The sequence below is a fragment of the Cephus cinctus genome, unplaced genomic scaffold (genome assembly GCF_000341935.2).
Source record: "Cephus cinctus unplaced genomic scaffold, Ccin1 Ccin1_scaffold0101, whole genome shotgun sequence".
NCBI classification, from domain to species: Eukaryota; Metazoa; Arthropoda; class Insecta; order Hymenoptera; family Cephidae; genus Cephus; species Cephus cinctus.
The window spans coordinates 445,488-472,483 of NW_014332838.1; the positions used below are offsets into that span (position 1 = coordinate 445,488).

The window sequence follows — 26,996 nt, forward strand, 5'->3', positions numbered from 1 at the left end:
TGACTTTTTAACGCCATAATTTCTCTGTGCTTTACAGTTCCTTCGCGGAAACGACTGAGTTACATTAATTTACCTTTATCGCGGGCATTGACAAGAGGGACAAGTTTCAGATTAATTTGAGGTGGTCCTCTCATTCGGAATCTTAAAGATTTATTTTGTATTTTTCTTGAATTTCACTTCTGACAAGAATTTAGTACTGCTTGTTATGCTTCTAAATCATATATCCCACAGTGGTATCGGTTTAAGCGTTTCCCGTAGGTCTTCGCAGTGTTAAAGGAGAACGTGGGATGCTTAAATGCCTGTATACTCCGAGCTTAGTCGAGTTTAACGAAAACTATGTGAAGCTTGAAGAAGCAAGCTCATTTCTCGGGGCAGGTGTACCGATATAACTTGAGCTGGGTTTGCTGTGAAAGACGCGAGAAAGCTAATAAAACAGCGTCGGATATTCTGTATAACTTTTTTAGGGCTTTAATTCCTGGCCCTGTAAGAGCCTTCGCCTAAAGTGCTTTAATATAGAGGTTAAATTTCATCTCGGAGTATAGAAGCGAGCGGAAGAAATGTATTTTGCAACAAGTAATCGCCTTGGACTTTAGGGTATAAATCACAAGCTAGTCGACTTACGTTGCCATAGAAAATATATATGAATAATACTTAGTGCGTTATAATTATCAAATTAATTGAGAGATTTCAATTGTACTCACTTGTGTGACAGTAGAACTGAGGTAAAGTTCAGGTTGACGGTTACTCGTGGACTGGATGTGATGCGATATCGACATCTTGTGTTTGGAGGATATAGTCCAGGATATCCGGGACTTGTCAGGATGCAACCTTTTCTGCAGCTCTTCTCGTCGTATTCCCAATCGCAAACTGCAAAATATAAATAAGTTAATAACTTTGAAAATGGATTAGAAATTTTTTTTAATAAAAATTTAAAAATATGTGAAAAGTTTAATGACGATAAAATTACTTTTACGATTGCTTCGCGACAGATATAATAATGTATACAGTCGATTCCCTTAGGTACGGTTATCTGGATGATATATTGAATAATGCAAGAATATCTTTATATAAAAATCTCCCTTAGGTAAAATTGGATTCAATGATGAAGAAAGCAAGAAGGCACAGGAACAAGGATTCAAATTGAGGAAACGTACTGAATCGGGCTAATTGGACTGGAATAACGAGACTGTACGGATCAATGGATTTGGCTTCAATTCATTTTGTGCCCTAAGTCATCATCGAGAATTAATCCTCTATATGTTAAGTGATACGTTGCTATTAGAACAGGGTTGGACCTAGGAACGTCAAATAAAATTGATGGATTATATTAAATGGGTTTAAAGAACAAAAGCTCTCATATTCAGAAAGACAATTAATTATGACTTCGATAGATAATCCCTTACACCGTCTATGTATAGTTGGATTTTATACATGCATATTATGTATTCGTTTTAAAATTCATTCGCGTAAGTGATCATTTTTTTATATAATTTTTTTTTCAATTCTCTTCTCAACTCCCCACACTTTTTATCTATACAATACCCGTATGACTGTTAGAATGTACCCAGTACCATCTACGTCAATCTCGTCCACGTTAAGAGTATTGCCTTCCCCTGAGCTAGTAGGTTGGATTTCAATTGACGAAGGAGATGTTGCATCGGGGTTGTTGGTTTTTCTCTTTTGCTCCTTTTTCCAGGCTTTGTTTAGTTTTATATTTCCGGCGTGCAATTGTCATAATGGGCGGAGCCATTAGCGACGGGGAGCTTTTTCAGTCCCGACACACGCTTCCCCAATTTATATAATGCTCTTTGAATTCTACAACACTCTCCCTCTTTAGCCCCTCAGCTTTATTTTTACGTATAGTTTTTTTTTAAGGTTTTTTCTTCTTCCTCGCTAACCCCTCCCCATTCGGTGCTCTTTCTTTACTCGCAATTGACAATGGTACCTAAAACCCACCCTGTGCGTGGAAACGGATGATAAATAAGGGCTAGCGCGTACGATTCAATGTTGTGGAAAAGTCGTGCTAACGTCATGAAACATTTGGTTTTATTTTTCGTGCTTTCTCATCCATTATTCTAACGGTGATAAAGAATTTCCTGCTACGGAACTTCTCTTATGTGTACCTTGAAATTCTTGTAATGTTTACGAAACGTTTACGGTTCGCTTGAGATGAAACTCTTTAGAGGGACCCTTGCTTAAGTTTTCTACCAGTTTTAAAAAAAAAAAAGGATCAAATTTGAACTGTGAAGTGACTGTAGACAGTACTTTAGGGTTGATTCATACGGATTTTAATTTATCACTTGTTTATAATACAAATGAAAATACTTTTCATTTTTGGATCAGACAATTATCATTCGTTTCTTATTATATCGCATTTTAATTGAGATTCGCGATAGGTTCTCCTGGCAGAATTTAAAAATTTACTGTTTGAACTCGAGTATTTTGATGAAAGGGGTATATGAAAATTTCAAATACAATATCCCTTTCTTTACAAGTTTTCTATCCCTCACCTTTACGCGTTACCCTGGGGGAGTTTTATTATGTCGGAATAACACGAAAAAAAAACCCAACCCCCTAAATCTCACGGGTCACGAACTCGCCCTTTCAGGAACAACGTCAATGCAGTTATGATTTCGAGGGAGTCGGCTGCGGAATTCAAAAAAATGGTCTGTTCCAATTCTAAGGGATAACGCGAGCGAAATGAGCGACGGATATTGCCCGAGGGGCTCAATTTCGATTTCAACAGTCTCGCACATCTGAACAATTAAAACGTTATTCCGTGAACCATCGAAGTTATCGGAAAAAAAAAAAAAAAAAGGAAAAAAAGAGACAGAATAACTTCTCAGCGTTCCTTGCGCTATTTTTTTAAAATACATTTTATATGTCGCTCTACTGTTTTTTAACTTTTAACTCCACTCGCGATTTCACACTGAAACGCACAGTCTCTATTGTTAAACTGTGTCAGAGTAATCCGCCTCCATCTAAGGGTCCAAAGGCAAGGAGCAAACTACATTAAAAATGAATTCATTACTTCAGTTACTCGAAACGTTAAACACACGCTTTTCGAGTCCCACTTTGGAAGCGTCCACGACGGTATACCGGAAGCTAGCGAGACACTGGAAGCTGAAGAAAGCGAGAAGAAAGCATGAAAGAGAGAAGCAAGTGATTATACGTTGAGAATTTGACGGATCGCAGTGGATGAAGGAAGACGAGTTCAGCGACGTGTAAAAAGTGCGGGCATTTATGCAGTCTGAGAAGCGAAGGCGTCGGGGCGCTGAGCGTCGCATTTCTTGAGGCGCGTCTCGGTGGTCTGAGGCTTAGTGGCGAAGAGGAGGTGCAGATCTGGAAGTTTTGGACGAGGGGAGCTTTGGCGGTGGTGCCGGTGGTAATGCCGCAGTAGTACTTGTGGCAGTGGTAAACGCCAGTAGTGGTAGATTGAGAACGTGAAGGAAATCGCAAGGGTGGCTTCCCGAGAGACTATAGCGTGGACTGTGGAGATGTCGTAAGGGGGGTTGGGTCACGGCGAGGGGATAACAAAGGGGTGGCTGTTGGGGAAAGATCGTTCGTAACCATTCGATTGATCTGTTTGTCAGCCCTACGACGCCTCTATTCTTTCCTTTCACGGTCTTTACTTCATCCCCTTTCCGTCCCCTATGAGGACTCGCTCGTGGGCATACGAAAAAAGATCATCGTCTCCCGGACGGCGCGTTGCCAGGATACGCGACTTGGTTCTCTTGGCATACTTCAAGGAGGCAGGACGATCAGGACGACAGACTCGATTTCGAATTACGTATTCCACCAATCTATATCTTACCTTTGATACCTTTGACCTACGACCTTTTTTTACTTTACAATGTGCCCGTTTTCTCTCACTAATTTTATTAAAGCTTCATTTCGTGCTCGCTCAACTTGCTTAGTATCGCTTGACGAAATTCCTCGCCAGATTCCTGTACCATGTTACGTCATTAACACTCGGGTCAGGTGAACTAAATTTTCACAGGTCAAGCCCCTCCGCATATCCTTATTCGATTAAGCCCCTGAACAGTCCTGTGTCGCGCTCGCGTAATTTTCCTTGTAATTACAACAAATAAGTACCATGTGTTAACATTGCTAAACTAACTGTTGATCTGATCATTGCACCCGCGGAGTCAAATGCGCAAGGCTAAAATTATCTCGCCGAAATTAACGATCGATACTGAATAAACAATGTCAGATAATTTCTACGTAATCAGTAACCACGAATCGTATCGGTGTATAACGGTTCGACCGGGAGGTTAATCATCCCGGCAAAGGTCATAGGTCAACAACCAAATGTTGAACCTCGAAGAAATATCCCATATCCCAATACGCAATACAGTGCCGTCTCATCGTTAACAACGTACCTTCATTGAATCCCAACGAGTTTACTAGCGTTACCACTATCAGTCACAGTCACTTCGGTTGAGCACATTAGAGATCATGAGAACGAGGTCGCCTCGTAATTTAACTGCTGGTCCAATTAAGGTACTTGGTGTATTGGATGCAGGGAGGTGCGAACGGAAATATTGATGTCACGATGCTCGTTATTTACACCCGTATCGCTTGTCGTTACTTACCTTCATTGCTAACGGGCTTTCCGCCTCTCGCCGGCAAACCGACAGAGGAACTGGCATTCGATGCGAAGCTGAAGTACGCGAGAAACTGGGACCTCGTTGTGTTCTCGTTTATCCTGAAAGGCAAATAATCTCGTGAAAACGTGAATGAATTATACAGCGTGTACCTTTAAGAAAAAAATGTATAATTTCTGTAGAAATGGCAGTACGTCTTGCTGGAGTTAAAATAGTATTGACGAGAGGTACATATGTTCATTACGAAAAATATATATATGAGAATACCAGGTTCGCCTTTACATATGACAAAAAGAAGGAACCGATGTTGAGAGTACGAAAGGGTGTAAATGGAATCCTGAAAAAAAATCCCTTATGAATCTAAGGAACGTGACACGTGACGTTCCGAATTCAAGTAAAAAAGGGTGTGGGTGGAGATGAGGTAGGCGGCGATCCTTTCCACGAAGGTGGAAGGTTGCTCTAATTCAATTATTTAGTTAGGTTAGGTTAGCTTTAGTTAAGTTAACGTCAGCAAAGGTCAGAGGTTACTCGAGACACTCGTAACTCCTAATTATATTTACTCATAATAAATCTCCTTCCTTCGACCCTTCATCAACATTGTATTTGATTAGCTTCCTACTTCCCCAACCTTCTGCGTATCTTTTTATGTACTAGTTCCAAGTATTGTTCCTCCCTTTCCCGTTACCAAACCGTCCTGTATTTTCACCCTATGTACCCTACGTCATCCCCTACTGTTTACGCTCGATCTCTTCGTATGTGCTGCATTTAATATCCCTAGGCGTATACACGTATCACGGAATCATAATCAAAAGCTGTGGAGCCTCGGTTAACCGGCTAACGAAGAAGGGGTTGAGACTACGGGGATTGGCTAAAAGGAATGCCAGTTAAGGGCTGACAAAGGCACGAGCACCTGATTAAGCTCTAACGACCTACGTAAAAAAAAAGGGACCTAGGGATCCTACATTGGTAATATAACAGAAGAAATCATCTAGGTCCGTTCCCATCTTCCAAATGGGTCCAGACTCTATTCTTGGTTAAATCCGTTGAAAATTACTATTTCACTGTTGTACACCGAAATAAAATCGAAGAGAAGTACACAAAGGTGTAAAAACTGATTAAACCTCCGCGTGTATCGAGTCCTACGTACTTCGAGAAAATGAAGAAAGAATCTTCGTTCCTTAGTATCATCGGGATCGAATAACCTCCTATATTACCTCGTAAAACTCTTCACGGTCAAACGTAACCTCTACACAACGAATATGGCTTAGGTCCATTCAATACTGAAAAGACGCCCGTGTCTGATGGACGGCTTAAAAAAAAAAACAAAAAGCCAAAGAAACATCGACGAGTCTTACCCTCTGTAAGACGTTGAGTGATCTTGTCGTAATGCATGTTGAAAAAAAAAAGGAAACTAAGTATACCTTCGTTAACGAAGAGAAACAGCTTACAAAGAACTTCGTGACTAGAAGGTCTCGTCTATGGGTAGGTGGAGTCAAATGGCCTTTGTTCTTAGCACAAGAGTCTCATCCACGAAGTAAAGTGTCTGTCTATTCTGACGCCCTATAAAAAGGTCACGCGTACTGGGAATTAATGTTTTTTTTCTTTCTTTAATCTAAATATGCTCACTATAATCTGGATTTTTCATGGTTCGACAGAGGATATTGAAAAATATATCGTTGAAAAATGATATCTGGATTCGCTGCAGCGTTCACGTCGGTGAGTGATTGCCGTTGATGTTGTTGATTTTTTAATTCTTTTTTTCTTCACGGAGATAAAACACGGTACACCAAAAAAAAATAACTCAGGTGTACTTTGCCACGACCAATTTACCGCGCCCGGATATCGCTTACAGCTTGCAGAGTTTCGAAAAGCTTCGCCATGGCCGGTATGTAAAGGCAACGTCGGTACTTTAAAGCTTCGTTTAATCGACCTATTGACTAGAAGCTTTTAACGGAAACCCGTAAAAGGGACTGGGGATCCGGAACAGTAATTACCCTTAGAACTACTCTATGACTTACATTGCATTGAGAGAAATGACTGGGATTCTATTCCAGGTGAAATATTTGAAAAGTCAGTTAAGGTTAGCTCACCTGCATAGCCCAGATATCATCGCATGGATATTCAGGCGGGTTAGCACCTAACAAATGATTCTTCCTAAGCCTTAAGAAACTTTACTCAGCCTGCATCGGAAGGGTTTATTCAACCTTGGACATTTTTCAAGGCAGCAAGTTTTAGGGTCAGCCCTCGATCATTTACCTTCCCCCATCGCATAAATCCAAGAAGAGTGAATAACGACGCGATGTAAATCCCAGAGGTGGGTGTGCGTCAATCACTATCAAGCGAAGTTGCAGCTACTTTGATATAGGAACTTAATTAAATTGCTTTCGAAAGATGCTTAATTAAAATTCCAAAATGCCCGGCTGTATACGCCATGGCGAGTGTGTACTATCTACGTGAGCGTGTATATATGTAGGTAGCAAAGGTTAAGGGTTTCTTTGGAAGAGTAGCTAAAGTTAGGACAGCGCCCAGTAAAAATCAATAGATAACTTTGTCAATGTAAATTCCAGGCGTCTCGAGATTTTCATGCGAACGTCTGCGACGTCGTTCCTATAAGCGTCGTCACGGGGTATTATATATACGTACATACCGTGAAATCGTGGAAGGAAGAAAGGAGATATGGACGTAGATCGATGTTGGATTTAATAAATTAGAGCATAAGGGTGGCTTTGCTCCGTCGGTAAAGACGACGAGGGGTGGCAGACGGCAAATTCAAAATTGATGCCGCCGCGAGTCTACCTCGATTACCGTAAAACCGCGAGATAGGAGAGCTGCTGAAGCGACTATATATGTATACAGGGGTAGAAGATGGCCGACTATCTAAGTCTTCTTTACGGTGCCAGTAAGAAACGTATAGGGAGTATAGCTGAGTCCGAGGAAATAAAATGCGGCAAGGACTTCTTTCTTTGGTCACGAACGTTCACTGGTTCGTTACTTTAATGAACTCCTTTCCACGATGCACACTAAACTTTTAAGAATATACGCGTATATATCTATATTGTATTTACACACGTCCAAAAATATATATATATATAAGCATTCTGTTCCGTCGGCAAAGACGAATTGAATTTTCGGAATCGTGCCAGAGAATATTTTAACGAAATTTTTGAACTCTGTCCTTTTTCAATTTCTTGAGGCAATATATTTTTTTGAAAAAAATTTTATACGTGTTTTCGTTATCTGTTTATACGATAATTATCACAACCGGAAATGCATAAGTGAAATCTATAAATAAATATTGGTGTGCAATCAGTAAAATTACGAAATAACACTGATAAAATTTACAAGAATTTTGTGTGCTTCTGGCATTAGTTAACAAAAGAGTTAACGGGGGTTGTAGGGTTATCAGGATATATGTCTATTTATAGATATAAATATCAGGTACGTTTTATAAGGATGAAAATTCTGTGAGTTACCAGTGTGATTGACTCTCCTTCTCCTCAACTTTTCTTCCTTCGTATTTCGTTTCCCGTCTCTTTTTACTCTTTCACGCGTTTCATCTCACTCTTTATCTCTTTGTCCACCATATCGCTATGTCTCTCACTCTCAGGTCTCGGTGCCTTCTCTTTTTCGCCCGTAAATATCCGGGATGCGATTTCAGTGCACGAAGTATATTTGCGGAAGGCTCGTCCTTTCACCCCGTGGAAATAAAGGAGAGAAGGAGATGGCTAAGAAAAAAAGAAATTAAAGTGTTTCTAAGTCAGTGATGGTTTCACGCTAAATTCCACCGAAAACCGTTTGAATTTCGCGGGGGTAAGTGCTGTGCTAGCAAGAAGGTATTTCAATGTGACGTAGGTAGGTTGGGTATGCTATATCTATAGCGATAAAAAATTCGAATATCTTAATTGCATTATTTGCATCGAATTCAAAAGGGAGAGGAACACCTTCGACTGTGGAATATCAATGAGAGTAAGGATCGTGTTAGTTCGCATAGCTTCGTGAAAAGTGTTCGAGGTTTCCCCAGGGAAAGGCGAACGAGCGAGGAGAGGAAAAATAAATTAAAGAAATCTTTATTACTGCTCTACCTACCGGGTGCACGTGGCGTGTTCTTTATGCAAGTGGAAATGTCGACATTGTTTCCAGCCCCATATAGATATATAGTATGGATTAGATATACGTACGTACTTGGAATTGTCGTTAGACAGAGACACGAAAAGGGTTAAGAGCAGATCGATGACTTTTAGTAGAGTCGACTGTATACTGTATAGTCACTATGCAGGAATTTAGCCGTTTTGAACCGTTTGCTTTTGGCGATGGATCCAAGTGCCATGTGCAGGGGTTGGCACTCTTGAACTGAGGCTTCGAAACACCCTGACAGACTTTGGAATAGTAGCGAAGCCTTTGGAAATAAAGGAGCCCGCTGCTGGTATAAGTGAGAGATATTTGAAATATTCGCGACAGTCTGTCAGACCTTCGTCCTTCCATCAACGGCATATAAATCCATATCTTCGACCCGCCGCATAACATGCATAACATATCACGACGCGACCGAGAGGAGCTTTATGTTGGAAGCGCAAGAATTCTATATTTCAACTATCGAGGGGGGAATAGAATTTCAGGGGAATTCGAAATGTCTACCAGGTGAATACATGTACTGTATTTACATGTGTTATGATTTTCGTATATCTGTTGATCGGATATACTTGAAAAGAACAAAAATTCGAACGGCATTCGTTTGTTATACACGATCTGTAGAAATAGTCGTGAATTTGATAAAAAGAGAATTTTGAATTATTTTACGTGATAGAAAAACGTGTGTCGATATACGTCTTTGTCGTACATCAAATAGAAATGCTCTCATAGTAAAATGGGGGTCTCATGAATACTTTCCATACAGGAAAAAAAATATTTTTATTGCTTCTCCAAACGTAAAATATCTCAATATTGACGGGATAATAAAATTGTAATAAGGTATTTCCCTTATGGCATACTATTCAGTACGAACATCTATAGGTATACATATATTATCCATTTAATGTATACATATATTATACATTTTTTGCGAAAGATTGAGAAATATCATACCAAGCCACGTGGGAGCTTGTCAAAGTTACGAAGCTTTTAGCATCCCTTAGAATCTCACCATAGTATGAAACAAACGAAAACCCACCAAATTTTCCAGTAGCATATCAGCCTGAAAGAACAAAGTAGAGCACGTGATACTTTCTAGTGTCCCAGCGAGACTCGTATAAGAAAAAAGAAATCTTTTTGTTAAGTACATTTTATTGTCGTTCACGGGTGAATTGGCCTTGCGAGTGAAAAGCTCTTGCAAAGGTCGGGCGTGAAGTAGATGACAGGGTGTCGATAACTACCTCCGAGTAATAAAGACAGAAGGAGGGTCGTTGGTCGAACTTATAGAAATTCCTGATGGATATTATCACCGGTATAGAAAGGTCATAACTATATACCACGTGTGAACAAGCTCTTATAATATAACATACACACAGCATACTCGTAATTAAATAAATTTTAACTCCCATCTCGATATCAAACCATATTCATAAAGGATATTTCAAATGAGCCGGAAGCAATTTCCCTTGGTACGTATACCGTGCCTTAAGTCACAGAGCTTTTATTATTAGCGAGGGTAAATTTCCAATTAGTAGAAGTTCATCATGATTCATTAACGGCTCATTGCAATTAAAATTTTCCAGCGAGTTTCTCGATACTGATGTTCATCGAGTATGACGAGTATTATTAACCCAGGTGCCAAAGAATATCGCTACTAACAAACACAGCTATATATATGTATATATATTATAACGGGGTGCCCGGCTCGGCTCGTCCCCGCTATAATTAATTTTTTTTTGATCCATAGAGCCGCCAGGGAGCACTAGAGAGCTAGGAATTTCCGAAAAATTAGGAGTTCTGATCGGGATTCGAACCCGATACCTTCGGACTGCCAAGTCGAGCACTTACCACTGTGCTACTGAACCCACTGTCCGACCTGATAAGTCCTATTTATTTATTTTTCGGTCATTCCTAGGTGGTATCCCCTCCAACTCTGTAACGCCACGTTACAATATATACCATCACAAGACACAGGTACAAGAGCATTAAAATAATTATAACCATAACGCATCGTTTGATCTTTCATCCTGATTATAACCGTACATTGTTAGTTATTGACGCCTTCCTGACAGTTTTAAAATTATTTTTCGCAGCTACACAGCTGCGATGCAGTGCACTAACCTCAGATCAATAGTTGACTGAAATATAAACCGATCTGCATATTGAGCATCGCGATATTACATCATCGAATATACAAAATTAAGGCCCTGTTATCCAACTTTCTGGCCTAGGGTCGTAATATACTATTTACCTGTCTGCTCGATGCGTTCCGGCCGATTAGGTTTCTGTCGTCCATGTATTCTTTCGAGTATTCATACCAAGCTGCAGATTGCCCATATATTTTTTCTTAACTTTTCGAATTCATATTTATGATATACATTTAAATTATGTTCTAACGAAAATATATATTTCAATTATATTTAAAAATTATATCTTTACGGGTTACGATCGATGCGCTATACGCGAACTTATTCGATTAAAAAAAATTTAATGAAACGAAACGTCTAGCGCGACTTTGTGCAACTTGATTGCATTGTACATGACCATATAATATCAGTATACTCAATATGCAGATAGGTCTGTGTTTCGGTTAGTTATCGATCTGAAAGTAGTCAGTTCACATAGATGGGAAAATAATATTATATTAAAACTGTCTGGTAAGCATCGATAACGGGCAGTGTACTGTTAATGATTGTACGTAATTATTGGAATATTGTAAACATCAAACGAGATACCCTGTACACGGAGCAAATATTATATATATAAAAAATGATTTTAACCATCGGTAACATAAGAAATGTATAGTACCTGTAATTGGTCTATTAATAATCTATCATAAGGCGGGCTCTCGTAGCAAGGTGAAACAGTAAGGGATGAAAATGATACCGTAGATAAAAAGAAGTACGTCTGTTCCAGGGCGACTGAGATGGTCGAGTGCGGTTGGATACCTCGCCATAAGTGGATGCTTACATCCAGTCTCCCTTGTATAGTCCAGGGTTCATCCTCAGTAACCTCTTCGCCGTGCACACATGATGCTCCCACTCGTGTTATGGTATCTCCTTCGTGTTTTGCTCCGCTCGAGTGAAGCAAGATAAGACGCTCAGTGGAAGAAGCTGGGACGACTTACGTCTAGTGCTTTTGTAGGATCCGTCTACCTTCATGGTACTTCTATGTACTATACGTATATACGTTACTACGGCCTTGAGGTTAAATTTCGTAGTTTTACTCCACACCGTCGAAAATGGTTGAGAACACTGGTACCTACGTTCGCACCTTTCATCCCCATTTCGTGGTAGATTCCGCATCCTCTTTATAGGGAAAACTTCCTATTATCATACACGTTGACACGAAGAATTGAAGAACGAATAAGGTCAGGTGCTCTAGTACCAGTACTGTAAGGATATATACTTATATATGACGATATAAATATATATACATAAATAGATATGTTATCGATAATGATGGCACGGATATCTGAGGGATAATCCTCATTTGACTTTTCGCTCCAAATCTCTTCGTTCCCATTTGACCAAATGACAGTTGAAGTGCTCTCTCGTAGAAGTACTACGTTCATCATTTATTCTGGGTCGTGATACGGATTTGGATCGGTGAACGCATTATTCTTGTATGCAGGCCGTTTTTACGTGGGGCTTGTGTCCCTGATAGGTGAAAATAGATTTGGAGAAATTGAGGGTGATGCCTTGTGGATTTTATAAAAATGTCAATACTTACAAATAGGGATTGGCGGTTGTGGCCTCATACGTTATGTACATAGTATATAGGATATAGGTAAGTACTATATCGTATTGTCGTGCAATATAAATTTTTAAAACCACCGTCGCCTCTGTTGTACGTATAAAAGAATTGTTGTCACACAGCAGGTATGTATCTCGTATACGTGATATGATTTAACGATGAAACTTTGAAATTTGTCAATTTACGAGAGGGTTCGATTTTATTAGTAATAAAAAGTTGTTGGGTGTTAATAATCAGCGGGTCAACGACCCTGCACTGTGGCCATAACATTCTAGAATCGCTGACATCGTCCACCTAGTAAATGTAGTAAAATTAAAAAAAAAATTATTACCCGTCTTCGGTTTATGAAAACGTGCGATGATTTATTGATTATTTTTTTTATTCATTTTATTTATCGATATTATACGTTCTGTACGTCTACATTATACGGACTATTCAAGGATGAAGTAATCGTCTCAATCCCCATTCAGATGCCATTCGCCACGGTGAACCCCATGACCCGTGTCTAAGGTTCTAAATATTTAGACGCTTCTGGGCTTGGGAAAGCAAGAGCTTGTGATTACTAGACCGGAACGTTATCCGGACATCGTACCCAGTTCACCAGGAAGCACTGCGGTTTCCTTGCAAATGCAAACGGATTTCCGTGGTTTCGACCATGTAAGGCTGCAAGCTACAGACTTTAACATACTCCCTTGCGTTAAAGCCTCGCAACAATTTGCGTGACAATGCCACACGTGTGCGGTAGCTAAGAGAAAGCGTATGTTAAAAAAAATGTTTGGAATTAGTCGGACGATTAAGAGCGAACAAAAACATTTTTCTGATAACGAATTTTCAATACGACAGTGTTTTTGAGAATTTTTATGGATTTGATCGTTATGCGATAATTATTCCTCGTTATTACTGAAATTGAAACTCCCATCCCTTAAACTTTACCGACAACATGCTGCTTCGAGAATAAATGAGACAGCTCCGTTCCCGCCTATTTCCAGCCAGGGTAGCCACCCCTTCTTCCTGCCAACTACTCGACGACTACCCTCGACGACAATCCGCCGAAAATTACGACAATCTTACCCATTACGGGCATTACTATATACGTATATACTGTATGTCTATACTATATATAGTATTATATATATAATATATGTATATATATGTCGTAGGTACCTTTATACTTCACTCCACTTCGCTTCACTTCGCAACGATGCACTTTGGGTCTATCTCTCGAGTCTCGGGGACCCGCTGGCTGCAGTTAAAGTTACTTCCGAGCTACGAATTTCGAAATTGCCGGGATTCCGTCTATCTCGTCTCGAATTGCTCGATTTTCTGCACTTCGATGAAACCAAGGTACACCCCGTTCACAACGCAAAAATGAAATCGCAACTGTATGTACAATATTGAATAAAACATAAGACGCTTAGTTGATACTTATTTAGGAAACAATGGTTCAAAAAATGTGTATTTTTAAATATATCAATATTTTTCCGTTTGTTCCGTTAAATTTGCCGCATTCAAAAATAGCATCTGTCACATAAATAGTGGTACGTCCCTACTTGGCTTCCATCAAGTCTCTGTTCTACATTTTCGCAAACATTAATTTGATTTCCAACTTTTGGAAAGCAATGACGAAGGTTACACAAGCGAAATTCGCCTTTGTGTTTGTCTGTTCTATCCCTCAGACAATTCGTCCTCGAAGATGATTTCAGTGGGTTCATCTACTACCCTGCTGACTACGTAGTCGCCCATTTGCATATGCCGAGTTCACTTGCGCGAGGCAAATTTGATTCGGCTTTGATTAAGGGATGACGAATTTTGACAAGTAAATTATTACGCAACGCCGTCAAAATAGGCCGGACAATTTTTTTACTCGGTACATACCATCGTAGAAAAGCATATGGTAAATACAAAGTCGTTAAAAAAATTGCGTAATAACGTAATATATATATACGTGAATCTCAAAGATTCGCAATATTCAAATTATATTAAGGTTTGGAGAGTCTTGAGAGAAGAGGGTAACTTCCTGGGAATGATTTTCAAGATTCTCTCCCCAGGGATAGATCAGTGCCCTAACTATTCTCTTGAAATTTCGGTTTCCTTGCCAGACGTGAAATCCAATTAGAGGGAAGCGTGAGGTAATTTTTCGTGGGACTAGGTAAAAACGATAAGTGGCATCTACGTCGGGAATCCGCAGGTTCGAGGACCTTCGTGACGGCATTAATGTCTGTCGTTAGCATCAGCACTATGTACTATATAATGGCCGTGTAATTTGCAGACCTTATGGGCACAATCACTTGTAGGTCTTCCGCCTTGATATATGGTTAGAAATGAGGATGGCTGCCATTTCGAAATGGTTGAGTAATCTTCAGAATGAAGTGTTGAGCTACATAGCTTCTCCCTTTCGTAATTTAGCCAATTTGAATCGTCCTTAGGACATCGAGCTTACAGGTCGTTGGAGTATCCTGCACCCAGAAGTTACCCAAGGATCTACGTAGCAACGTACGTATACGCCAAGCAGAAGCAAAGGACGTACATCCATACATTTCTTTTGTGAAACGAAAACTTCTTTACCGACCGGTAAAAAAGAGATAAAATGTGGGCAACTAGAATATTTTCTATAGACCTTCATGGCAAATCCCACGTGCACAAGGAAAATCCTCTTTAGGGAACAGCGGGCTGATCGCGGTTAATCCGAATAACGAATTCTCTGGATTCGTGTAATCTGTTCAAGTTCTATGATTCCATCCAAGGGTTTTCGTTTTCCTGTTTTCGTACATTGGTATAAGCTTCGAATCGATATCACTTAGAGAATTTTAGTTCGTTCTAAACCCTCTGGATATCGAGAAAACGAAGGCGTTCGATTTTACGAAATTTATGCATGGAAATTATCTCGTTAAAAAAAAAAATCTATTTTCGTCTTCGTGCTTCGAAAGTACGCGACTCACAGATGGGAATGAAATTGTTAAGGACAGCCGACATCTACTTTTTTTTTCCCCTTGAATTTACACGTTATTTCATATTCCATTGAACCATTCGTATTCTTTGTATCGATAGTAACGCCCTATCAATATTCCAGCGACGGTAAATAATTCCGTGTTTATACATGTTTTATTTTAAAAATAAAAAAAAACCAAAGAAAGAAGACAGTATTAAAAGAATAACACGCTACGCGTGGCTTGCGACATTTTTTTTCTTTTCGAATAAAATAGCAAACTCATCCTGAAACTTGTGGCACCCAAAGTCCTGGTGAGCATTTTCCTTTGGCTGCCTGTTACAATTCTCGGTCAAGAGAGACCACGAATCCGCGAGGGTTTGGTCGAGAAAGCTAAAAGCTGTAGGAGTTAAGAGTGAGCATCCTTTTCGTTGAAAGAAAAGTATAAGGTGGCAAATGACACCTTGACAAGGGATAAAGGGAATAGTGGAGTAAGGGGTTGGCTATAAAGGACTAGTGGAAAAGTGGCAGAAAAATGTAAGAGCTTGAGTATCTGAGAGTGACGGGTTTTGCACTCTGGCGGATCAACGTCGCTTCCTTTTTTGTTTGCCATATCTCAAAATTCAATCAGATTTTATAACAGAGAATTTCAATATTTTTTTCTTCCCATCTCAAACGCCTGACTGTTTCCTCCCCCTTGCTCCTTTAATCTTAACCATCGCTAGTCGAGATACGCAGACGCAGCATGGACCCGCATCCATGCAATCATCGTCGCGCAAACTTATTCGCAGTCGAAACCGAACTCCGCCGTTCGATGGATTTTTCATCCCCTTCTCTCATTCTTTTTATTACAACCCCCAAATGCGCCTGGCCGTTTCTCACGCTTACAAATATTTTCCCAGGTGATTCCAGCATTGCTTTTCACTTTACCAGAAATACCTTCCCTTACACAAGGGTGACTTATGTATCGACTTATACCTTTACCTTCTATACATGCAAGGGGTTATATCTGCCCTGGGATAAATTTCGCCGAATGACTTGCTCCTGGTAAATACGACCACTTCACTCGACAGTAAGTATAGTAGTAGACTGTTTTAAGTAAAGCAAGCGAAAACCTTATTCAGCATCTTCACAGTGGTGAACAATGGCGTCCACTGAACTTTGACTAAGGGTTGTTCGTTCCTCGCAAGAGTTCTTGTACGCGATGGGATCAACTCGCGACATAAACTTATCTCTTAGTCAAGATTCATTAAAAATTCAGTAGTCACTCGTAAGGTTGGCTCATTTATTTTTTTTTCTCATTTCTCTCTCTCTCTCTCTCTCTCTCTCTCTCACTCACTCACTCACCTATCTATCTCTCCCTCTTGCTCTGCCGTCTCGACATTAACTTTCAGAAGAACGAACATCGCGGTCTTATGTAGCCTCACACAATTTCATGCTCGCTACCAAGCAGAACATTAATTACAGGGAATCGCGTGACGTCGCAAAAAAGAAATTTTCCTCTCGTACTATGGGTACAGTGTTACGTGGATATTTTTTTTCTTCTATGATATATTTATATGAATGAGAGTATAGATGACTGCGGTAGAGCGGATACTGTATATACTATATATCGTTATGGGATACGTTATTGTTTGCGCACTTTTGTATCGAGTTCATTCAATAAACTCGGATTTCGAGTTATCTCCCAGTGCTGCCGTTGCATTCTGGAATTAAGGGGCTTGAAATTTATACGCTCTTCGTTTCGAAATTTAGTAGTACGTATATATACCGAGGGTTGATTCTCATTGTCCTGCTTTTGTTATGGCTCGCCCTTATTTCTACTGCTTACCCCGAGGGTTACACGCCATTGAGAGTAGAGCTCGCCTTAAAACTTCTACAAAGACTCTCGAGAAATTGCCTAATTATTTTTACTCGAGTATATATCCTACTTATACCCTCTCTCATTTCGATTCCGTAGTACTTCATATCGCGATCCCTTTTACTTCTCTCTTTTTTTTTTTTTTTTAACGAATGAACGAAGTCAGAGGCAAATGAAAACTTAAAAACTCTCTGGTCTTGTCTTACTTTAAATGTTCGTTGAAAGTGAAGAAGCGTGTAAGAAAAATGAAAATTGACTCGACGTAAAAAAACGAGAGCGCGTAAAGTGTGATTGTTGTAATTTTTTTTTGCAAACTTTTAATCACGAATTTATTGATCTTTTTCATTATTTTGGATATTCTCTGTCAGTCGTCGATGCCGTCGAGAAACAAAGGCAAAGGAAGAAAGCTCAGAGTTTTTATGTGCTTAGCATTCCTATTGGTTCTGGTCAAGTTTCATCTGTTTCGATTTAAAATGTAAAAACTTCCGTACAAGATGATTTTCGTGATCTTTGATGCCTCCCGAACGCGGCCCTATCTTGCATGAAATTTGGTACAGCCTGTATATGGATTCTGCAATTTTTCTGATTGAAATCTGTAAAATTGAGGTACACGCGTTACGGTTTGTCAGCCAGGGACGCAGTGGACCTAGTGGTGTGTTGCAATTTTCTCTCTCTGCAACATGATGGAAATCGAGTGGATGTTTGGTAAAACGTGAACGAATGGACGAGGGTTGGCATCAATGCATCAATCACAATCTCTAGTCTATTTTTCGTGGGACAATAAAAACTTTCCGGTAATTTATGGTAAACGTGCCGCATGTTTCCGTGAGTCCTTTGACCCCTTTTTTCTCTGTAGATTTCACGCGATGACAACTGCGCTTTTTTCATATTCATTTGTGAAATGGAATGCTGATAAGAATGAAAGAAAATTTCCCAAAAAATTGTATATATACACCATTGATCGATTACAGGCGATTTTTTCCAATGCCAAAGCACAAACACGCATATACAAATGTAGCGTCTATTGTGACATTTTAAAAATCAACCGGATATGACATTTTTATAAATCAGCCAAATGAAAATATTTCGAAAATTTTAATTACGCAAAGTGCTAAAATCAATGTTTCAGCAATGCTGCCTATAATATGTATCACCTAGAAATAAACCTCCATTAGTCTCGATAGAAAGGAGCCTTTAAGTTCAGCAAGTTCTATGGAATTGCTCAAATATTTCCTCAGTTCTGACCCCGATAACAATTGACGACGCTTTGTTTCGGGAGGGCAAAGCGCCAACTAGGAGGAAAATTGTCCTTGGAGAAGTTCGCAAAAGAGAAGCGCGAAATTCCACACGATTTATTAAGAACTTTTACGAATTTATTCGATTTCTTTCTAGCCTAAACGAAGTCAAGCCTTTATTTATTACAGAGGAGAACATCAAATACTATAGAATAGCACATTTTCTGATTGATATATGCCAATATGAAAATGAGTAAAAATTCGACATACCGCAAATTAAAATAATATATGTACTACAGTAATTTCCTATTTTTCTTATCACTCCTATTATTTTATTACATAGAGATCTAAGCTATGGGGTACAGTCGGAAAATTTCTAAATCGTTACGGTAATTGCGATTTTCCGTGCTAAAGTTCGCACGTTATGCTTTTCCTAAGTAGGAAAACTCATATCGGATTCCATTGTTATGATGGAAATTATTTCTCAGGCATGAGTACCTGTGTAATAGTATACCATTGACTGCACTAAATTCAAACGAGATAAATCTGGTAGCATTTAGTGAATCAAAGAAACTGCTGGTCACCCTAAACACATAAAATATTAGTAACTATTAGTCCACAGAGAACTGTCGTCCAAGGAACAACAGGGGTGGTTATGGCTGTTGAACTTTCCACTGTTTTTCTGAAAATCCTGGGTTCCCATGGACAAGCCAAGGGTCGTAGGTCGTATATCATCCCCCGACACATTTATGCCAGTCGCGCGCTGCCGCTTTGCCACATTACACTCAACTTCTCAACTTATATAAATTTTATCGTCCCACAGCCTCCACAACCCTACTAAACCACCCTCTAATCGTAAATTGTCGAAGCATAACGTGTGACGCGTACGGGTGACCAATAACGATGCAATATGAATTTTTTTTATAATCTCAATCAACCCCTGTATACGTAACCGCGTATGTTCACTAAATCATTTATTTGTTAGCACGATAAAAAATTTTCTATTTCTCTCAGAGACTCAAATTTTCCTTTCATTCCAAAAAGTACTTTTCCTACTGATTTGGAATCTCTTGCAAGCATGGGTAATAAATGAATGAAAAAGGGTGACATTATTACCGACGCTTGTGGACGTTACTCGACCAATGGAATCCTATCGTGGCTTTTGAGCCACCCTCGGGCTTTTCTTTTTCCTATTCATTTCGCCGCCCTTAGTTCGGATTCGAATGGACTTAAAATTTCGTATTCGAGCGACGTCTTTCAGGGTCTAAGGGGTTAGGCTATCGGTCTGCGGGTTTTGGCAAGGGTTACGGGAGTCGGAGGCTTCCCGTAACTCTTTCAAGGGAAAAGTTGATCGATGCGTTGTTCCTTTACAAGATATCAATGGAATCCATTACTGGCAGAAAAACACTTCCTCGAGTGCTACCCTTAAAGATTTTTCCAACCATTCTCATACCACTCAACTTTATTACCGCTCTCCTCCCAGTCGCGGTTACAATTCCGATGGCTGACAATGTGCCAAACACGCGATGATTATTCGCATTCGAAAGCGTTCAAATAAAACGCTAAATAAACGCAATCGTGCTAATTATACTTCGCTCCCAGTACCTCCCTACTGTATACACTACCCCAGAGCAATTTTAATCGTATACGAATTTCGTCATTGTCATCAGCCAAATAATTCATAATAAACCTAACAGTATTTCATGCCGCAAATACATTTAGGTTGTGTCGATAAAGATTATTTTGTTTCAAAGATAATTTTATCTGCAAAGCATATACATCGAATGAGTACAAATTTTATATAGTGAAAAATCCTAGTTAACAAATTTCGTGGTATAAGTAATTTAAGCAGGGGTGGTAAGTGTTATTGGTAAAATAAAAATTTGTCGCTCGGATTAACGTACTTCTCAGTTTTTTCGGAAGATAACTGGGAAGTTCACTTGGCGAGATCATATATTGACCTCAGAGACAAGGTTCTTCATAAATATTTGATATAAGCCATGTAACTAAGCAACTTAAGCTGGACGAGGTTTCGGCCGCGTTTCCTCTCCGCGACCCAATTAAGAAACATAAATAATGAACGCGACTGAGGTCGCCGCGACCAAGAGCCACATTACTCTCGGCACTTTTCCTCAGCTCAGAATTGACGGTTTACTTACTCTGGGAAAATATAGCAATCAATTATTCAGATTTTTACCTACGCTCAGACCTTTGAAATTCCATGTTTGTCACTCTGCCTTCGGGGGATGTTTTCTCGTTACGAGTTCATGAGACTTTTGACGAAAGTGAAAAAAAAAATGGAAATAGTCAAAGAAAATTACTAGATTCGCGAAGAGAAGTGGATTTTAGGGAAGTAAAGTAAGGTGGTAATAGAACTAGTCCAAGATCTGTCTTTGAACATAAATAAAATATTTTCCCGATTTCTGTGTAATTACGTGAAAGTCGATTGTTGATCATTTCGTTACCAAGTGACTACCGCAATCCACTTTATACATATCCGTACGTAGTAAGCCTTTTTAAAAATCGCTACGAAATTTAGAGCTAGGAGCACTCAGCTCGGAACATGTTCTTACTTCATAATGGATGAATGTGAAATGCATATTATTGTGACGTCCACCTGTACCTCTCCGTTTCAACTGTATATAATTAGCAATTATAATGCGAATTTATTTTGTGCACGGAATAACTCTTGACGTCCACAAAGGGCAAGAAAGAGAGCAAAATTTTATACAAATAAATCCAAACTTCATGAGAGTGTTACAAAAAAAGCGATACTATAAAATATACATTGGGCGAGTACTCACTGCATGTGCAAGATGGCGACCGATTTGTCCGAGAAAAGCACCACAGGTCGATCGAATCGTTCGTTCCGTCCGCAGACTCGTGCTCCACCCTCCAGTTCGAGCCAACCGCCCTCGCACCTGGAACAAAAAGATAGCTCAGGTCTGGATAGTCAGGGGGGATAGTATTAACACTGGTTCACAGAAGCCAGAAGAGCCTACCCCTTCGCTCACTCCAGGGACTAATAAGTTTACTCCGATCCCGTTGGGTATAGCAATTTTCCCATGTATTTCGGTTGCCCGGAAATCTGGATTCTGGTAATGCCTAGTAAGGTGGGGCAGGTGGGGCGAAAGGCAGTGAAGCGTGGAATTAAGGCGGACCAGTCGATCTTAATTCGTTTGAGAAGCCATTTAGGATACGATTGGATAAGGCCGTATGGATTCGACACGAGGCTTTCCCTCTTGTGTACCTATGAATTCTGGGCGAAGGATTGTAAGCCAGACCTGCCTATTCGCAAGGACTGCGAATCAGCTTTCTACCTACTGTCTTCTGCCTCCTCTACTATATTCCCTGACTATATACCCTAACGGCAATACATAAGGGGTGCCGTATAAAATTCTATTTCATCCTATGGACGTACGCATTATACTTGTATATTTTTTCCTTTATGTTTTTCCACAGCATCCCTCACTTTAGCGTTGCCACTTCGACCCTTTATTTCTCACCTTCTCTTATCTCGCATGGACCGAGTCACCCTGAGAATACGAATATGTCACTTTTTTACAACCTTTTTTTTTGTTTAATAGAGCACCGAAATACCCTTCTGTAGTAGGAAGGGTGTCTTACACTCAAGTTTTCCAAATGGAAAACCCATCAGGAAGATTTTCAAGGATTGCTTCATTGATTACGGATGACTTCAAAGGACTCATCTTCTAGTTTCGGTGCTCCGCGTTTCCGTTCCGTGAGCTTATTGTGAGCTATTGCGTGGGCTTAAGTATATAAGGGTGTATTAGGAGTCTATATGTAAGGGTGGATAGAATTTGGGGTATGCTTACGTAATTTACCTGTAATACGCAATGAACGAACGATCTCAATTCAATTAGACCAGAATACTGTGTAAATGGCATCAAGTAGGTAATACCGTATATGACGTTCGAAATATTATCATTATATTCCAAAATATACGAATTTTTTTTTTCCCTATGATAAATCCACTAGATATGCTTGGTCGCGTTCAATGATGCTTTTAACGTGAAATTTTCACTTTAAGCCCCTAAATTACGTTTCACATTTTCACTTATTCTACCTTTTCGTTTTGCAAACTCTTTAGTTGTTCTCCACTAGCCGCTGGTCGTTCCCGGAGGAAAAACGACGAGAAAAATGGCCGCTCGATCGCACCCATGAGATTCGCGTGGTTATCACTCGGAGTGGAACGTGGTAAAAATTTAGTCCATGCACCAACACTTTGCCGAGTGACGAACGGGTCATAATTATTTCGTTCTAAACGTATATAGATATTCATCGGTCAGTGAAATTCTACTTGAACGTATATATCAAATAATATATGTATAACTTTGGTTAATATATATTCGTTAAAAGCATATACACAGCATGACAACAACATATAACAACATGATAATTCCTGATTACGTTCTACGGGAAGGAATACGAATTCCCTATGAAATTAATAAACTGGTAAATATTACAAAATGCCATACTCGCTCTTGCATTTCTTTTTACTGTAATATTCACATGGATTAGCGAGAAAATGAAATAATTCACATCCATTTGCATGCTACCTTATATGCAGTATATATAACTGTACACGAAGAGAGGTACAATATATTATATCGCAAACCCTCAGGCTACATTCACCATATTCACTAGTTTTCAATTATACATTTTTGACGCTCTGCAACTGCCGTTGCCAGTTCAAATTGGGAAGTATTATCCTTCCATATTTTACTGTAGTACTGATGATTTTTTGTTTCACGTTTTTTCTTTTGTACGTGTAAGCCCATTCGCTTTCTTTCTTTCAACCTTTCCCCAAGGCAATTCGGAAAGCTGGGAAATTGATAGGAATCGCGCAGCTACGTTTCGTATTAGAGAAGAGAAATTTCTTCGGTTACGAACGGACGTAGTGGCGAACGCGAACCAGTACGTGACCTGTTTCGAACATGGAGCATTCCTCAAGTAAAAAGGGGGGGTTGTGGGAGGAGGATGAGGAAGCGTCCATACAACCTGAAAGAAAAGCGTCTGAATGGAGAGGCGCAGGAAGGCGTTGAAAATTCAAATTAGTTTGTTAAACTTTTATATTAATTAATTGATGCTTTCAGTCGGTTGATTATTGTTTTCGTGGGCATTTTCGTAGTTATTGTTATAATATTATTATTATTTCATGAAGCAAAAATGATGCGCCGCGACCCCTTGGCGAATAGACGTCAATTAGAACCATTTATTCTCACCTCTTCTGTAATGGCTTTGAATTTATGCTTATTATTCCCTTTTTATTGTTATAAAGCATCCAACTTCGAAATTAGTTGGTTGTTACCTATACCTATATAGTGCCCAGCTGGTTGGCTAATCCTTGATACGAATCATTACGAGTCTACCGTGGAAGGTTTATAGGGGTTGGAATTTCTCCATATACCTAAGTTCCACCCTCGCGTTTTCTTCTCTTACCTTATTCCATCCCCTTTACACCCCCTGCTATCCCTTCTGTACTCGTTGCTGTGGCTCTAGGATTATACGTGTATACCTTGACTCTTCTTTACCATTCCTCAAAAATCCAATTCCAACCTTCGGGATCATTCTCTGTGGCAAAGGCTCGCAGAAAAATTTTCAAGCATCCCCTTTCGTGTTTTTTAAATAAATTAATTTTGCTTTTACGTAAATAAGTCATCCATTCGTGTATTACAGCATTTAACCGTAGCCGTTCGGTCACTTAAATTCTACGAATATTGAAGGCTGAGTATCGTTATTTGAAATTCGAATTCTTTGTTCGTACTCACTGCGAGAAAGGTAGCTAGTTCTTACGTGTCTCATTATAGTATAAAATTAAGTTTAGACGAAAATAAAAAATCGTACTCGTTTTACGGATATAGGATCTTAATGTTCCTGATACGGTAGGGCGTTCTTGTCAATAATGTTAATTAACATATCAATGAGACAATACCGGAAGTTAAAGGGGGATAGTCCTCAAAGTAATCCCTTTACCGTAACAGACCATCCCTTTATCTATACAGGCTCATCCAAATCTTCATTCACTCCCAACGTTCCAGGGTGACTCATTGTTGGTGAGATTCAGATATCTCCTAGGTATATTACGCCATTGTGGTGTCGCACAATTTTGAATTAATCGTACGAGTTTTGGCAGTGTCTGTACTATCTTGAACTTCATCACCCCGACGAATCTGGCTTTCCGCCTTCCATTTCTGTGTCTTACACTATTTCTCTGATTTCTCGCAAGATTTTCGAACTTTCCCCCTTTCTCGAAATTTCCAGATAAAATATATGGTTCTACGTGACGATTAGACCGTTTCGCCAAATAGGCATAGCAAATTCTATTTTCTAACGATATCTAACAGGTAATTTAAAAAATTTGTATACACGAAGACACGTTATACTAATTTTCTAAAATTTTAGATATATTAATGACATTTTGGATATATCAGAAATTCGTTGAATGTATTTCCGGAATTTTGATTCCAATTATTCCCTAACAATATATACCGGATGTATATCTCCAACGTGTACCTACAAATGTTAATGATTTATGCCCGCAGGAGGCAACGCAGTATTGTCCGAATACTCGAGCCACGTACAAACTATTAATTAGACACTAGAGAGGAAGACTGGATTATATTTTATAACCTGTGAGTAAATAATATACAGAATGATTAATAATTTAAGTATTAAAAGGAAAAACGTGGCGCAACCAAATAATCGCCAAATTGTATCAATATCGATCCAAACGAAACTATATAAAACTGATTGAACAATTTGCTCGGGATTATCTGTCAAAGACTTTTTATTGCACTGGAAGTTTCGTATAGCAACGTATAGGTATAAAAGTGTTTCGTTTTATCGGAAAGCAATTCTTCGAAAATTCCTTCTACTCGCCAACTGTCCAGCGGTTGACGTGTACGAGAAACCTGTCCGATGAAGGTATCTCAGGAAATTGGATACCAACCGACCTACCTGAGCTTCATACAATTTCTCACGGACTTTTTCTTCCGTGCTAGTATCAGTACCACAACGCTCTTCCCATTTCGTCAGAGTCTCTGCAGATAGATACTTACACCTGTTTACTTGCTTGATATACCGTCTGATAAAGAGTTTCGACGAGGCAATTTTCATCTGACGGATAAATTCGTAATATTTTCTCATCCATATCCATATTCGTCTTTCTCACTTGACTGTAAATTTTATCAAGATTTTATAAACGCACTAGAGAAATACGCGCGCGACAGAAGAGCAGGGCTCCGAACAAATACCGTATAATACTGCATATCCATTCTTGAAAAACATAATTTACGTACCGAGCAACAAATTTACACGAGCGTCTTTCTAAAACTAACCAAACATTGATACAATCTAAATTTAAATTAAAAAAATTTTGTATAATTACTCAACATTATTTCTAAACCAATTTCGATTTTCACTGATAAAATACTCTTTGTCTAAACCGATCTGTCTCTCATCAGCCGCAACAACGGTTTGCAAAATCAATCATTTTATTTCAAAACCGATATTATTATCTATCTATTATTATTTTATTATATTATATTAACCAGACTGTTCGTTAACCGACATATCATTTTTTTAAACGATGAATATTTTTCTCAACCAAAAATTTTCATCCGCAACGAATCACTATCATCTATAACGATAGGACTATTTTTTAAAAACTAAACGATCATATTCGTCGACTGACGACATCGACAGCCAATCGCAATCCGAATAAAGCGATAACAATGCTACAAACTAAACTTTGATAAATCTTGACATGGATTTTTTTACTAAAGGGAGGGATATTATATCTCGAAAGAGACTTTGGACGATGTGACTTTATTAAAGAATTTATTCAATACAATGTAGCTAGCAGACGTATCGAAACAAAAATTTTAGTCGAACGAGGTATTGTTATGATAGTGATATGGGCTCCTCCCTCATCGGACTCCGAAGAAGTTACACCCTGTATATTACAGGCTGTTTGTCGAAAAAATTGCTATATATAATAAATGAATGTAATATCTGAAATATACATGGTAATATTAGCCACCTACATATCTTCAAGTATTAATAACCATGATTGAAGAAAATTCAATCAACTACACGGTTTCAAATTTCAATCCATTTTACGTTTTCGAAATTGCCAGTTCCTGTTAAGAGAGCAACAAGATCAAATGTCTCTTTGCTGGATTAGAAGGTTTGCCAGTAGGATTGGCAGCGTAATTTCGACTGCCTCGTTGACGAGTTCCCGTAGTAATTGTATAGGGATGGATGTATAACTATATATTATAGCTATTCACATGTGCACGTGTATATGGTTCGAAAGGCGGTAACTTTGACAGGTAGAGAACGTATTTCTGTTTGTACACTTACTTCGTAGGGAAGCCGGATAAACCGCGAAGGGAACACAAACGAGGAAAACTGCTTTTAGTAAAACGGAAATCTTTTATCGCACTGAACCGACTCGA

General features: G+C 39.2%; 1 protein-coding gene across 9 annotated transcripts in view; it reads right to left on the reverse strand.

Annotated features, from left to right (window-relative positions):
- The window catches only part of LOC107274742, a 190,158-nt gene that overhangs the window by 34,192 nt on the left and 128,970 nt on the right, over positions 1-26,996 (reverse strand). For all 9 annotated transcript variants that reach the window (XM_015754210.2, XM_025092065.1, XM_025092064.1 and 6 more), the window contains 3 exons: positions 21,318-21,434; positions 4,596-4,708; positions 702-867 (listed from right to left, as the gene is read on the reverse strand). In XM_015754210.2, the coding sequence (XP_015609696.1) occupies positions 702-867; positions 4,596-4,708; positions 21,318-21,434 (396 nt within the window). The remainder of the gene's footprint in view (positions 1-701; positions 868-4,595; positions 4,709-21,317; positions 21,435-26,996) is intronic.